Source organism: Notamacropus eugenii, chromosome 3 (assembly GCF_028372415.1).
Source record: "Notamacropus eugenii isolate mMacEug1 chromosome 3, mMacEug1.pri_v2, whole genome shotgun sequence".
NCBI lineage: Eukaryota > Metazoa > Chordata > Mammalia > Diprotodontia > Macropodidae > Notamacropus > Notamacropus eugenii.
Window position 1 is genome coordinate 211,792,901 of NC_092874.1, and position 14,956 is coordinate 211,807,856.

Sequence of the window (14,956 nt, forward strand, 5' to 3'; positions counted from 1 at the left end):
ATAGTAAGGGAAAAAGGAAATAAAATGAAGGGAAGATTTAGGGAGGCAGTGGTCAAAAGTAAAATTCTTTTAAGGAGGGGTAGGGAGAAGGGGGAAATAAAAGCATAAATGGAGGGGATAGGACAGAGAGATAGACAGATAGTAATCGTAACTGTGAATGTGAATGGGATGAACTCTCCCATAAAGTGGAGGCAGATAGCAAAATGAATAAAAAACCATAATCCTATACAATATATTGCTTACAAGAAACACATTTGAAACGGGGATATACACAGGGTAAAGGTAAAAGGTTGGAGCAGAATATATTATGCTTCACTTGAAGTAAAAAAAGCTAGGGTAGTAATCCTAATCTCAGACAAAGCAAAAGCAAAAATAGATCTAATCAAAAGAGATAAGGCAGGAAACTATATCCTGCTAAAAGGCCCTATAGACAATGAAGTAATATCAATAATGAACACAAATACATCAAGGAATATAGGATCCAAATTCTTAAAGGAGAAGTTAGGAGAGTTACAGGAAGAAATAGATAGCAAAAGTATGCTAGTGGGGTACCTTAGTCTCTCACTCTCTGAATTGATGAATCTAACCTCAAAATAAACAAGAAAGAAATTAAAGAGGTTAATATAATTTTGGAAAAGGTAGATATGGTAGACTTCTGGAGAAAACAGAATGGGGATGGAAATAAATATACCTTTTTTTCAGTGGCACATGTCACATACACGAAAATTAAATATATACTAGGGCATAAAACCTCACAATTCAGTGCAGAAGGGCAGAAATATTAAAATGAACCTTTTCAGATCATGATGCAAAAAAAAAAATATATGTAATAAAGGGCCATGGAAAGACAGACCAAAAATTAACTGGAAACTAAATAATCTAATCCTAAAGGATGAGTGGGTCAAACAACAAATCATCTAAACGATCAATAACTTCATTCAAGAGAATGACAATAATGAGAAAACCTACCAAAAGTTATGGCATGCAGGAAAAGCAGTTCTTTGTGGAAGTTTTGTATCTCTGAAGGCTTAGATAAACAAAATAGAGAAAGAGGAGATCAATGAATTGCACATGCAGCTGAAAAAGCTAGAAAAAGAACAAACTGAAAATCCCCAAGTAAATACCAAATTAGAAATACTGAACACTAAAGGAGAGATTAATAAAATTGAAATTAAGAAAACAACTGAACAAACAAATATAACTAAGAGCTGGTTTTATGAAAAAAACAATAAAACTGATAAATCTTTAGTCAATTTAATTTTAAAAAAAGAAGAAAGCCAAATTACTAGTATCAAAAATGAACAGGGTGAACCCACCAGAGGAAATTAAAACAATAATTAGAAATTATTTTGCCCAATTGTATGTCCATAAATTTGATAATCTTAGTGAAATGGATGAATACTTATAAAAATATAAATTACCCATATTAACAGAAGAGGAAGTAAAATACTTAAATAACCCCATTTCAGAGAAAGAAAATGAACAAGCCATCAATGAACTTACAAGGAAAAAATTTCCAGGATAAGATGGATTTACAAGTGAATTCTATTAAACATTTAAAGAATAATTCATTCCAATTCTATACAGATTATTTGAGAAAATAGGTGAAGGAATCCTACCAAATTCTTTTTAAGACAGAAATATGGTGCTGATACCAACACTGTGAAGACCCAAAACTGAGAAAGAAAATTATAGACCAGTTTCCTCAATGAATATAGGTACAAAATTTAAAATAAGATATTATCAAAAAAATTATAGCAACTTATCATGAGAATAATATACTTTGATCAAGTAGGACTTATATCAGGAATGCAAAGCTGGTTCAATATTAGGGAAATTGACATATCAATAACAAAACTAACAGAAACCATATAAGTATTTCAATAGATGCAGAAAAACTTTTTGACAAAATACAGCACCCATTCCTATTGAAAACACTGCAGAGCACAGGAATAAATGGAGCCTTCCTTAAAATAATAAGTATTTTAAGTATTATCTACTTAAAACCAACAGCGGGCATTATATGTAATGTGGATAAACTAGAAGCACTACTAATAAGATTTGGGGTGGGGAGGGAAACAAGGATGTCCATGATCAACACTATTATTCAATATGGTACTAGAAATGTTAGATTTAGAGATACGAGAAGAAAAAGAAACAGAAAGAATTAGAATAAGCAAAGAAGAAATTAAGCTAACATTCTTTGCAGATGATATGATGATATAATTAACCCTAGAGAATCAAGTAAAAAACTATTTGAAATAAAAAAAACTTTAGAAAAATTGCAGTATACAAAATACACCCACAGAAATCATCTACTTTTCTATAATGTAATCCTAAAGAATGAGTGGGTTAAATGATAAATCATAGAAACAATCAATAACTTCATTAGGAGAATGACAATAATGAGACAACCAAGATGGCAGAGTTGAAGGACTCACCTCTAGAGGATCTCCTCCCACAGCACATAAAATACCTGTAAAACAGGTATACCTAAACAAATTCTAGAGCAGCAGAAGTCACAAAACGACAGAGTGAGAGAGATTTCCATCCCAAAGTAGCCTGGAAGGGCAACAGGAAAAGTCTATTGCACTGGGTGCTGACTGAAGCACAGCCCAGCCTTGACTGCACCGTGGAAACAGAAGAACTGGAGTGATCTTCAAGGTGCCACCAGCAGCAGATGCAGATCCCAGATTCCTCAACTCACAAACATCAAAGATACCTTCACAGGTCAGTGAGAAAGCTCTTTCACTTTGGTGAGAAGGAAATTCAGTGGTCTAGCCTCAGCCCCAGGAGGCAGCAGCTTCCATTCCTGGAGTCCTGGCCTAATGACCCTGGGGAAATTGAGCAGCTGATCTGGATCTCAGTCCTGAGTGATGGACCTGGGGTGAGGAAGAGCACTGGCTGGTAGAGCTGGTAGAAGCTTTAGAGAGGGAATTCTACTCAGAGAAATGAGTGCTTGTAGCTCTCCCAGATCAGACCACAGGTCAGGAGAGGAGTAAACTCCTCTTCCTTGATTGTGCCACCTTGGAGGAATTAAGAATTTACAGGTTCCCAGAGTATACCCTCCTCTTCATAAAGGACTCAAAAGTCAAGTAACGCTGAGAAAATGCCCAAAAAAGGGGAAAAAAATAAGACAATGGAAGGTTACAGTCTTGGTGAGCAGGTATTTTCTTCCATCCTTTTGGATGAGGAAGAACAATGCTTACCATCACAGGAAGACGTAAAAGTCAAGACTTCCGCATCCAAAACCTCTGAAATAAATATGCAATGGTCTCAGGCCATGGAAGAGCTCAAAAAGGATTTTGAAAAGGAAGAAAGGTGTAGGAAAAATTGGGAAAAGAAAGGAGAGAGATGCAAGAAAAGCATGAAAAGTGAGTCAACAGCTTATAAAGGAGGCCCAAAAAATGCTGAAGAAATTAATACCTTTAAAAATAGACTAACTTAAATGGCAAAAGAGGCCCAGAAAGCCAATGAGGAGAAGAATGCTTTAAAAAGCAGAATAAGCCAAATGGAAAAGGAGGTTCAAAAGCTCATTGAATAAAATAGTTCTATAAAAATTAGAATGGAGCAGATGGAAGTTAATGACCTAATGAGAAACCAAGAAATTATAAAACAAAGCCAAAAGAATGAAAAAATAGAAGACAATGTGAAATATCTCACTGGAAAAACAACTCACCTGGAAAATTGATCCAGGAGAGACAATTTAAAAATTATGGGACTACCTGAAAGCCATGATGAAAAAAAGAGCATAGACATCATCTTTCATGAAATTTTCAAGGAAATCTGCCCTGATTTTCTGGAGCCAGGTGGTAAAATAAATATTGAAAGAATTCACTGATCACCTCCTGAAAGAGATCCAAAATTAAAATCTCCTAGGAATATTGTACCCAAATTCCAGAGCTCCTAGGTCAAGGAGAAAATATTGCAAGCAGCCAGAAAGAAACAATCCAAGTATTGTGGAGATACAATCAGGATAACACAGCATCTGGCAGCTTCTACATTAAGGGAGTGCAGGGCTTGGAATAGGTTATTCCAGAAGTCAAAGGAACTAGGAATAAAAGCAAGAATCATCTACACAGCAAAAGTGAGTATTACACTTCAAGGGAAAAAATTGTCATTCAATGAAATAGAGGACTTTCAAGCATTCTTGATGGAAAGACCAGAGCTCAATGGAAAATTTGACTTTCAAACACAAGAATCAAGAGAGGTATGAAAAGGTTAACTAGAAAGAGAAATCATAAAGGATTTACATTCCTTCAAGGAAAGATAATACTTGTAACTCTTGAAACTTTTCTCAGTATTTGGGTAGTTGGAGGAATTATACACACACACACACACACACATGCACGTGCATGCGTGCACACACACACACACACACACATATATGGACAGAGGGCACACAGTGAGTGGAATAGGAAGGGATAATATCTAAAAAAATAAAATTAAGGGGTGAGAGAGGAATATATTGGGAGGAACAGGGAGAAATGGAATGGGGCAAATTAAAAAGAAAAAAGCTTTATCAATGGAGGGGAAAAGGGGGAGGTGAGAGGGGAAAAGTGAAGCTTTCTCCCATCACATTTGGCTTAATGAGGGAACAACATGCACCCTCAATTTGGTATGAAAATCTATCTTACACTACAGAAAAGTAGGGAAGAAAGGGATAAGTGGGGTGTGGGGGAATGGTAGAAGGGAGGGCAAATAAGAAGAGGGGACTAATTAGAAGCAAACACTTTTGGGAAGGGATAAGGTCAAAAGAGAGAATAGAATAAATGGGGAGGATAGGATGGAGGGAAATACAGTTAATCTTTCACAACATGACTATTATGGAAGTCTTTAGCAAAACTACATATGTATAGCCTATATTGCTTGCCTTCTCAATGGGGATGGGTGAAGAAAGAGGAAGGGAGAGAAGTCAGAACTCAAAGTTTTAGGAACAAATGTTGAGAATTGCTTTTCATGTAACTGGGAAATAAGAAATACATGTAATGAGGTATAGAAATCTATCTGGCCCTACAAGAAAAGAGAGAAGATGGAGATAAGGGAAGGGAGAGGGGTCATAGAAGCAAGGGTAGATTGGGGGAAGGGGTAATCAGAATGCATGGTATTTTGGAGTGGGGGAGGGGAGAGATGGGGAGAAAATTTGAAACTCAAAATCTTGTGGAAATGAATGTTGAAAATTAAAAATAATAAATAAATTGAAAAAAAAAAGAAAAAATAATGAGACAACCTACCAAGACTTATGGGATACTGTGAAAGCAGTTCTCAGGGGAAGTTTTATATCATTGAATGCCTACATGAATAAAATAGAGAAAGAAGAGCTCAATGAATTGGGCCTGCAGGTGAAAAACCTAGAAAAAAGAACAAACTGAAAATCCCCAGGTGAATACCAAGTTAGAAATACTGAAAACCAAAGGACAGATTAACAAAATTGAAATTAAGAAAACTATTGAACTAATAAATAAAACTAAGATTTGGTTTTATGAAAAATAAAATAAAATTCAAAAACCTTTGTTTAATTTGATTTAAAATAAAAGAGGAAATCCAAATTACCTATATCAATAATGAAAAGAGTGAATTCACCTCCAATGAGGAGGAAATTAAAACAATAAAATTAAAACAATAAAAAATAAAACAATAATTAGAAATTACTTTGCCCAACTCTATGTCCATAAATCTAAGTGAGATGGATGAATATTTTAAAAGAATATAAATTACCCACATTAACAGAAGAGTAAGTTAAATACTTAAGTGATCCCATCTCTGAAAAAGAAATTGAACAAGTCATTAATGAATTAATTCAATTTTTTTCTAACATAGTTCTATTTAGACATTCCATTTCCTCTTCTGTTTTATTCATGCAGACATTTAGAGACATAAAATTTCCTCTGATCACTGATTTTGCTGTATCACATATGTTTTGATAAAAAGTTGCTCATTATTGTCATTCTCCTTAATGAACTTATTGTTCTCATGATTTATTCTTTAACCAATTAAGATCCCTCAACCCACAGGTGCCAAAGGTCAGTGACGGGGTCTTCTCAGTTGGCCAGAAAAGGAGAAGGACCTTCTCATAGCTCTGGCAGCAGCCAGTGGCCACAGAGGCTGCACAGCAGTCCCCTCTCCATTGTTGGAGCAGAAAAACCCCTGGGGGTACTGAAGAGCTGAGTCTTACCTCAGGCCTCTGTGGAGGCCCTGGGCGAGCTGGTCTTTGTCTCACATTGAATGGTGGCCCTGCCCATCCAGTTTATCTGAAAATCAGCCCCCCAGTGCTGACTTGGAGGAACTGGAAGCCAGGTGACTGTGGAGAGGTAACTGCTAATATTCTGGGCACAAAAATCCCTCTCTGCATCTAGACCAGCACACGCTTGATTGTGCCACCTTGGAGGAATTGAGATCTCACAGCTTCCCAGAGTATACCCTACTCTTGACAAAGGACCCAAAAGTCAAGTAATTGATTGGGAAAATGCCCAAAAAAGGGGAAAAAGAAAATAAGACCACAGAAGGTTACTTCCTTGGTGAACAGATATCTCCTCCCATCCTTTCAGAAGAGGAAAAACAATGCTTACCATCACGGAAAGACATAAAGGTCAAGGCTTCTGTATCCCAAACATTCAAAATAAATATTCAATGGGTTCAGGCCATGGAAGAGCTCAAAAAGGATTTTGAAAATCAAATTAGAGAGGTGGAGGAAAAACTGGGAAGAGAAATGAAAGAGATGCAAGAAAAGCATGAGAAGCAGGTCAATACCTTGCTAAAGGAGACCCCAAAAAATGCTGAAGAAAATAACACCTTGAAAAATAGGCTAACTCAAATGGTAAAAGAGGTTCAAAAAGCCAATGAGAAGAAGAATGTTTTAAAAAGCAGAATAAGCCAAATGGAAAAGGAGCTTCAAAAGCTCACTGAAGGAAATAGTTCTTTCAAAATTAGAATGGAACAGATGGACGCTAATGACTTTTTGAGAAACCAAGAAATCACAAAACAAAACCAAAAGAATGAAAAAAATGGAAGACAATGTGAAATATCTCATTGGAAAAAAAACTGACCTGGAAAATTGATCCAGGAGAGACAATTTAAAAATTATGGGACTACCTGAAAGCCATGACCAAAAAAAGAGCCTAGACATCACCTTTCATGAAATTATCAAGGGCACCACCTGAAAGAGATCCAAAAAGAGAAACTTCTAGGAACATTGTGGCCAAATTCCAGAGTTCCCAGGTCAAGGAGAAAATACTGCAAGCAGCTAGAAAGAAACAATTCAAGTACTGTGGAAATACAATCAGGATAACACAAGATCTAGCAGTTTTCTACATTAAGGGATCAAAGGGAGTGGAATACAATATTCCAGAAGTCAAAGGAACTAGGACTAAAACCAAGAATCACCTACCCAGCAAAACTGAGTATAATACTTCAGGGGGAAAAAATGGTTTTTCAATGAAATAGAGGACCTTCAAGCATTCTTAATGAAAAGACCAGAGCTGAAAAGAAAATCTGACTTTCAAACACAAGAATGAAGAGAACCATGAAAAGGTGAAGAGCAAAGACAAGTCATAAGGGACTTACTAAAGTTGAACTGTTTACATTCCTACATGGAAAGACAATATTTGTAACTCTTGAAACTTTTCAGTATCTGGGTAGTTGGTGGGATTACACACACACACACACACACACACACACACACACAGAGCACAGAGTGAATGGAATAGGATGGGATCATATCTTAAAAATATGAAATTAAGCAGTGAGAGAGAAATATATTGGGAGGAGAAAGGGAGAAATGGAATGGGGCAAATTATCTCTCATAAAAGAGGCAAGCAAAAGACTTATTAGTGGAGGGATAAAGAGGGGAGGTGAGAGAAAAACATGAAGTTTACTCTCATCACATTCCACTAAAGGAAGGAATAAAATGCACACTCACTTTGGTATGAAAACCTATCTTACAATACAGAAAAGTGGGGGATAAGGGTATAAGCAGGGTGGGGGGAAGATGGAAGGGAGGGCAATGGAAGGAGGGAGCAATTAGAAGTTAACACTCTTTGGGAGGGACAAGGTCAAAAGAGAGAATAGAAGAAATGGGGGGCAGGATAGGAGGGAAATATAGTTAGTCTTACACAACATGACTATTATGGAAGTCATTTACAAAACTACACATATATAACCTATATTGTATCACTTGCCTTCTCAATGGGGATGGGTGGGGAGAGAGGAAAGAGGAGAAGTTGGAACTCAACATTTTAGGAACAAATGTTGAGTATAGTTCTTGCATACAACTGGGAAATAAGAAGTACAGGTAATGGGGTATAGAAATTTATCTTGCCCTACAGGACAAAAGAGAAGAGGGGGATAAGGGAAGGGAGGGAATGTTAGAAGGAAGGGAAGATTGGTGGTAGAAGTCATTAGAATGCTTGGCGTTTTGGGGTGGGGGAGGGAAGAGATGGGGAGAAAATTTGGAACTCAAAATTTTGTGGAAATGAATGTTGAAAACTTAAAATAAATAAATAAATTTTAAATTTCAAAAGAAAACCACCACAAAAAAAACCCACAAAGAAATATTCGCTATTCTAAGTGATCTTAATTTGATAGAGGCACTAAGAGAAGCACAATGAGTATTTAAATCCCAAAAGAAAAAAGTGATCAATTTGTGAATATACAATGTAATTCAAAGTTTGAAGGCAAAGAATTTAATTTTAAAAGTGTGTTATTAGTGTAGAAAAGTGTAAGCTAAAGAAAATGTTTTTAAAATGGTCATAGTTTTCATATTTAATGAGGAATTTCTCAAGTTGATTTCATTATTTTTAAATTAACTATCTGTTAAAATTAACTTAAAATTATCTTGCAATAAATAAAAGAGAGTGGGTCAGAAGGTCTTAAATCAATCATTTTAATCAAAGTAGCTAAGTATATATCAGATGCATCTTCAAATAAGAGATTCATGATTGCAACCCCCCCAAAAAAGTTTTGGAATCTCTTCTGCCAACTGGTTAACCTTGTTTTCATAATTTTCTTGGGTTGCTTTTATTTGTTTTTCTATTTCTCCTCATTCTATTTCATTTTGTTTTTAATTCCTTTTTAAGTTCTTCCAAGAAGTTTTTGGGGGGTCTTGTGACCATATGACATTACTCTTTGGGGCAGGAGAGGCTCTTTTACCTCACTATCTTTCTCTGAAAATGAACCCAGATCTTCTTTTACACCATGTAGTACCTATCTTTGGTTGGGTTCCTTTTCCTTTGCTTACTCATTTTTATTTTTTTATTTTATTTTATTCCTAGCAGCTTACTGTAATCAGGCTATAATCCTGAGTCGTACAGGTAACAGGGTCGCAGGCCTCAAATCCTTCTTACTCTTATTTTCTGAATTCTGTCTGAAGACCCAACTTCAGGCTCTCCTCTCCTAGCCACAATTAGGGCCCCCCAACCACGCTGTCTCAAAATGCATTCTCCCTGTGGTAACCTGTACCACTTTCACCAGACATGTGCTCCCACCTCCTCACCAACAGCTACAACCTGGGATCACATCTGGTCACCAATACGACAAGCATCCAGAAAGAGGGGAGGCAGAGTGGGGAGGGGTGAAAGAATGTCCTTCAGTTTTCCCCCATTTGGCCATCTGATCCCCATGCTGTTTGTTAGATAAAAGATTGTGATGAAAGTTCACGAAATTAAAGTTCATGAGGTGAAAGTTCTTGAGGCCTAGTCTGCTTGTGCCCCCAAGAGCCTGCTTTTTGTTGATTCAGCAGAGTTTCTCTTGAGGGGTTTATACTTCATTCAGGTCAAATCTCAGCCCCTGGAAGTCCTGAATTTCCTGAGGACCTCTCATTTGTCTCAGGAAGACAGCTGCTTTACCCCTTTATTTTTGCTGCTCTACATTCATTTTGTGACTGTGTTCTATCTATGGAGGAATTTTGGAAAGCCTGAAATTTTCTTACCTATTCTGCCACCTTCCCAGAATTTCCCCTCCCCCCAAAAAATGGATTCTCTTAATTTCTACATTGTCCTCTTGCTCTAAGAAATCTGAGCAGTTTTTCTTTATGCTTATCTGGAGCATCAGGAAAAGTACTTGTGTTCTATTTGATGTTTTTGTCTATTCTGTATACATGTTTCAAACTTTCCCACCTGATATTTCAGAAGTGACTATAAAAAGTTTCTGCCTAGGGAAGGAATATTACTCAGGTTTCAAGCCAAGCCTAAAGCATTTCATATGCCAAATATACATGACTGAATTGCTGGAGAGAATGCAGAGAATAATGATATGCAAGGGTTGCAACCGATATTTGGAGAGTTTGGAGAGAAGGGACAATCTTTTTCTTTCTTTGAGAGAGGAAATACATGGTGCCAGATTGCCTTTGGGATTGACTCCAAATACACAGAGAAATTGAAACTTTGGAAGCTGCAGACATATAGGGGGAACCACCTCCTTAAGATGTTCCTGATTTCTAGTTTGCCTTCCAAGAGAATTTGGAGTATTTTTCCTTGTGTGAGAATAGGGACTTTTATGTGATTTAAGCTGAAATATCTCACTCCCAGTGGGATAGTACATTTATTCTGAGTATTTCTGGATATATTTTAATCTGTATAACTTCTGTGATTTCTACTTGCTAAATGCTCGAATAAATGTGTTTGCTAGCTATCTATTATTTGTGATAGTCTTTTGTATAACCAGCATTTAGCAGGAAGAAGCCAAGCATGTTGGTATAAGCTTGAGGTAACTTTCCCCATGAGTAACCAAAGAAGTAATATTTTCTGAATCTAGACTGACAATATTTAGCAGGGCAAACAGATTATAATAGTATACAAGCAGACTCTGGAGGAAAGAACATTTGGCCTAGCGGTACTCTGGAGGTTTGCTGTCCTCTCCCACTCCAGTTCTCCTCTCTTCGTGGAAGTTCCAGATTTCAGATCATATCTATAAATACCTTCCATGGGACACATTTAGAAACCCTATCAGATACACTTAAACAACAGGACCCGCCTAATGTAGAGAATCACATTAATTGCCCTTGATGTTTCTAATATAACACAAAAAAACCCACAAAATTGTAAAATCACAGAATTTGAGCATTGGAAGTAACATCAATAGCTATCTGGTCCACCCTGTACATGAAAGTAATCCCCATTGTGGTTATAATATTTCTTGTGCCCTTAAGTATTAAGCAAAAAATACTTTTATTGTTTTGCTTTCAATAAAAAACAGCATCCACCCAAAATCATGGGACATTTCCCTGATAGAAACTTTAAAATGTTCTTACCATCCAAGCCGTAACAAAGTCTCCCATCCAGGTTCCTACAGCAGCTAGTTTCATAAAACTTTCATTTCTGATGCCCATGAAGTCTGTAATAATGTACGCTCTATTGGGGAAAAAACACATGAGCAAATATACAAACTTAGTGAAATACAAAATCAATGTTATCTCATTCTGCAGAAGCTTAAATGGATTTTCTCCTCCCTAAACAAGCTCACTTGCTTTTATATAAACATATATTCTTTAAAATCTCAAAAACTACACTGAATTCTGAGGGTTCTTAGGGCAGTTCCAATTAGAATCAAAGACTGGCTGTTGTTGCTAAATCAATTACCTGTTTAAATGACAGCTGAAAGAAATATTTTTAAAAACAAAATCCTGAGAAAGCTTATGTTTCATGCTCAAGTACAAGCAAAAGTTAAATATTTCTTGAATCAGAGTTCCTTAAGGGTGAAAATTTTTCATTGGTCTTTCAAACGTTAAATAATAATAATAATAGATAGATTAGGGACTGTTGATAAAAGTACAGTGATTATCATTTTTTTAAAATGTAAGTCAGGTACAACAAATTCTTATATTAGCCATGCATAAAAAAAGGAGAAAGGAAGGAAGGAAGGGAGGGAGGGAGGGAGGGAGGAAGGAAGGAAGGAAGGAAGGAAGGAAGGAAGGAAGGAAGGAAGGAAGGAAGGAAGGAAGGAAGGAAGGAAGGAAGGAAGGAAAGAGAGAAAGAAAGAAAAAGGAAGGAAGGAAAGAAAGAAGTAAGGAAGGAAGAGAAAGAAAGAGAAAAAGGAGAAAATATGCATAGAAATCCCATGAGATACACCTATCTTGAACAAGCAGTACACAACTAACACTTGCTAATACAGAGAATCACACTTGGAATTTCTAATGCAACACAGATACAAAAATAAAAGAGACAAAAGACAGTCCTTGCTCTCTAGGAGCTTACAATATAATGAGGGAGACAACACACAAGTAAATATAAAGCAAGCTATAGAAAGGATACATAGGAGATAATTAACAGAAGGAAGGCACTGAAATTAAAAGGGATTTGACAAGGCGTCCTGAAGAAGTTGAAATTTTAGTTGGGACTTAAAGGAAGCTAGGAAGGTCAGCAGACAGAGTGGCGGAGGGACACTGTTCAACCTCTGAGACTTTGTGTCCATCTACTCTCTATCTGGAAGTTCTTAACATGATTCCTTTGGAATTGTGATTCACCATTATGTTGATCATAGTTACTGAGTCTTTCCAAGTTGATTATCTTCATAATATCATTTTTATTGTATAAATTTGCATTAATATATATAAATTATTCTCCTCATTCTGCTCATTTCACTTTAAAACAGGTCATACAAGTCTTCCCAGGTTCCTCCGAAACTATTCCCCTCATCATTTCTTTTTCTTTCTTTTTTTAAATTAATTTTATTTTTTTCAGTGTTCTACAATCACTACCATATAACTTAGATTTTTTTCCCCTCCGTCTCCCCTCCCTCCCTGAGACAGCATACAACTTTATATAGGTTCTACACATACATTCTTACGAAATATATTTTCACTATAGTCATGCTGTATAGGAGAATTAAAATGAACAGGAGAAATCATATAACAAACCAAAACATAATACATATACACACACACACACACACACACAGAGAGACACACACACACATACACAAATGATCCACTACATTCTGTGATTGAATTCCATAGTTCTTTTTCTGGATGTGGAAGGCATTTTGCCTTAAAAGACTATTGGAAATTTTTTTAAGTCCTTGCACTGCAATGAAGTTCCAAGTCTACCAGAAAAAACTCTTGTATATTGTGGTCGTTGCTGTGTACAAAGTTCTCCTAGTTCTTCTCCTTTCACTCAGCATCAGATCATATAAGTCTTTCCAGGACTCTCTGAAGTTTTCCTGTTCATCATTTCTTATAGCACAATAGTATTCCATTACATTCATATACCATAATTTATTCAGCCATTCCCCAATTGATGGGCATCCCCTTGATTCCCAGTTTTTGGCCACCACAAAAAGAGCTGCTATAAATATTTTTGTGCATGTGTGACCCTTTACTATTTTTATATTCTCTTGGGGATACAGTCGTAGAAGCGATATTGCCGGGTCAAAGGGTATGCATATTTTTGTAGCCCTTTGGGCATAGTTCCAAACTGCTCTCCAGCATGGTTGGATCAGCTCACACCTCCACTAACAATGAATTAGTGTTCCAACTCTCCCACATCTTCTCCAGCATTTATCATCTTCCTTTTCTGTCATGTTTGCCAATCTGATAGGTATGATGTGGTACCTCAGAGTTGTTGTGATTTGCATCTCTCTAATCAATACTGATTTAGAGCATTTTTTCATATGGCTATAGATATCTTTAATTTCTTCCTCTGAAAACTGCCTGTTCATATCCTTTAACCATTTATCAATTGGGGAATGACTTGTATTTTTGTACATTTGACTCAGTTGTCTATATATTTTAGAAGTGAGGCCTTTATCACCAAAACCAGCTGCAAAAATTCTTTCCCAGTTTTCTGCTTCCCTCCTAATCTTTGTTGCATTGGGTTTGATTGTGCAAAATCTTTTCAGTTTAATGTAAACAAAATTATCCATCTTGCACTTCATAATGCTTTCTATCTCTTCTTTCGTTAAAAATTCTTCCCTTCTCCATAAATCTGATACTTTTCCTTGCTTCACTTATTTGTCCATACTATCAATATTTATACCTAGATCATGTACCCATTTGGATTTTATTCTTGTGTATGGTGTCAGGCATCGGTCTATGCCTAATTTCTGCCACACTATTAACTAGTTTTCCTAGCAATTTTTGTCAAGCAGTGAGTTCTCATCCCGGAAGCTGGGGTCCTTGGGTTTATCAAACAATACATTGTTATATTCATTGCCTACTGTGTCTTGAGTACCTAGCATATTCCACTTGTCACCTTCCACTTGTCCACTTGTCCTTCTAACTCTAAATAATGTATTATTCTTGTGATAGTGTTCTTTTCACTAAAAGCTTATTTAAAATTTTTGCATTTATATTCATTAGAGAAATTGGTCTATAATTTTCTTTCTCTGTTTTGTCTCTTCCTGGTTTAGGTATTAAAACCATATTTGTATCATAAAAACAATTTGGGAGGACTCCTTCTTCCCCAATTTTCACAAATAGTCTATATAGTATTGGAATTAAGTGTTCTTCAAATGTCTGATAGAATTCTCTTGTAAATCCATCTGGCCCTGGAGATTTTTTCCTAGGGAGTTCATTGATGACTTGTTCAATTTCTTTTCCTGAGATGGGGTTATTTAAGTATTCAGTTTCCTCCTCTGTTAATCTGGGCAATTTAGATTTTTAAAATACTCATCCATCTCATTTAGATTGTCGAATTTATGGGCATAAAGTTGGGCAAAGTAATTTCTAACTGTTGTTTTAATTTCTTCCTCATTGGAGGTGAGTTTACCCCTTTCATTTTTGATATTGGTAATTTGGTTTTCTTCTTTCTTTTTTTTAATCAAATTGACCAAAGGTTTATCAGTTTTATTAATTTTTTCATAAAACCAACTATTAGTTGTATTTATTAGTTCAATAGTTTTCTTAATTTCACTTTTATTAATTTCTCCTTTGGTTTTCAGTATTTCTAATTTAGTATTTACTTGAGGATTTTCAATTTGTTCTTTTTCTAGCTTTTTCAGCTGCATGCCCAAGTCATTGATCTCC

General features: G+C 36.1%; 1 protein-coding gene across 16 annotated transcripts in view; it reads right to left on the bottom strand.

The window, feature by feature from the left end:
• Positions 1 to 14,956, bottom strand: part of TMEM117 (transmembrane protein 117) — a 234,518-nt gene that overhangs the window by 114,754 nt on the left and 104,808 nt on the right. For 15 of the 16 annotated variants that reach the window (XM_072654278.1, XM_072654276.1, XM_072654275.1 and 12 more), the window contains one exon: positions 11,246 to 11,345. The exons of the other annotated variant lie outside the window; for it this stretch is intronic. In XM_072654278.1, the coding sequence (XP_072510379.1) occupies positions 11,246 to 11,345 (100 nt within the window). The remainder of the gene's footprint in view (positions 1 to 11,245; positions 11,346 to 14,956) is intronic. 16 annotated transcript variants of the gene reach the window in all.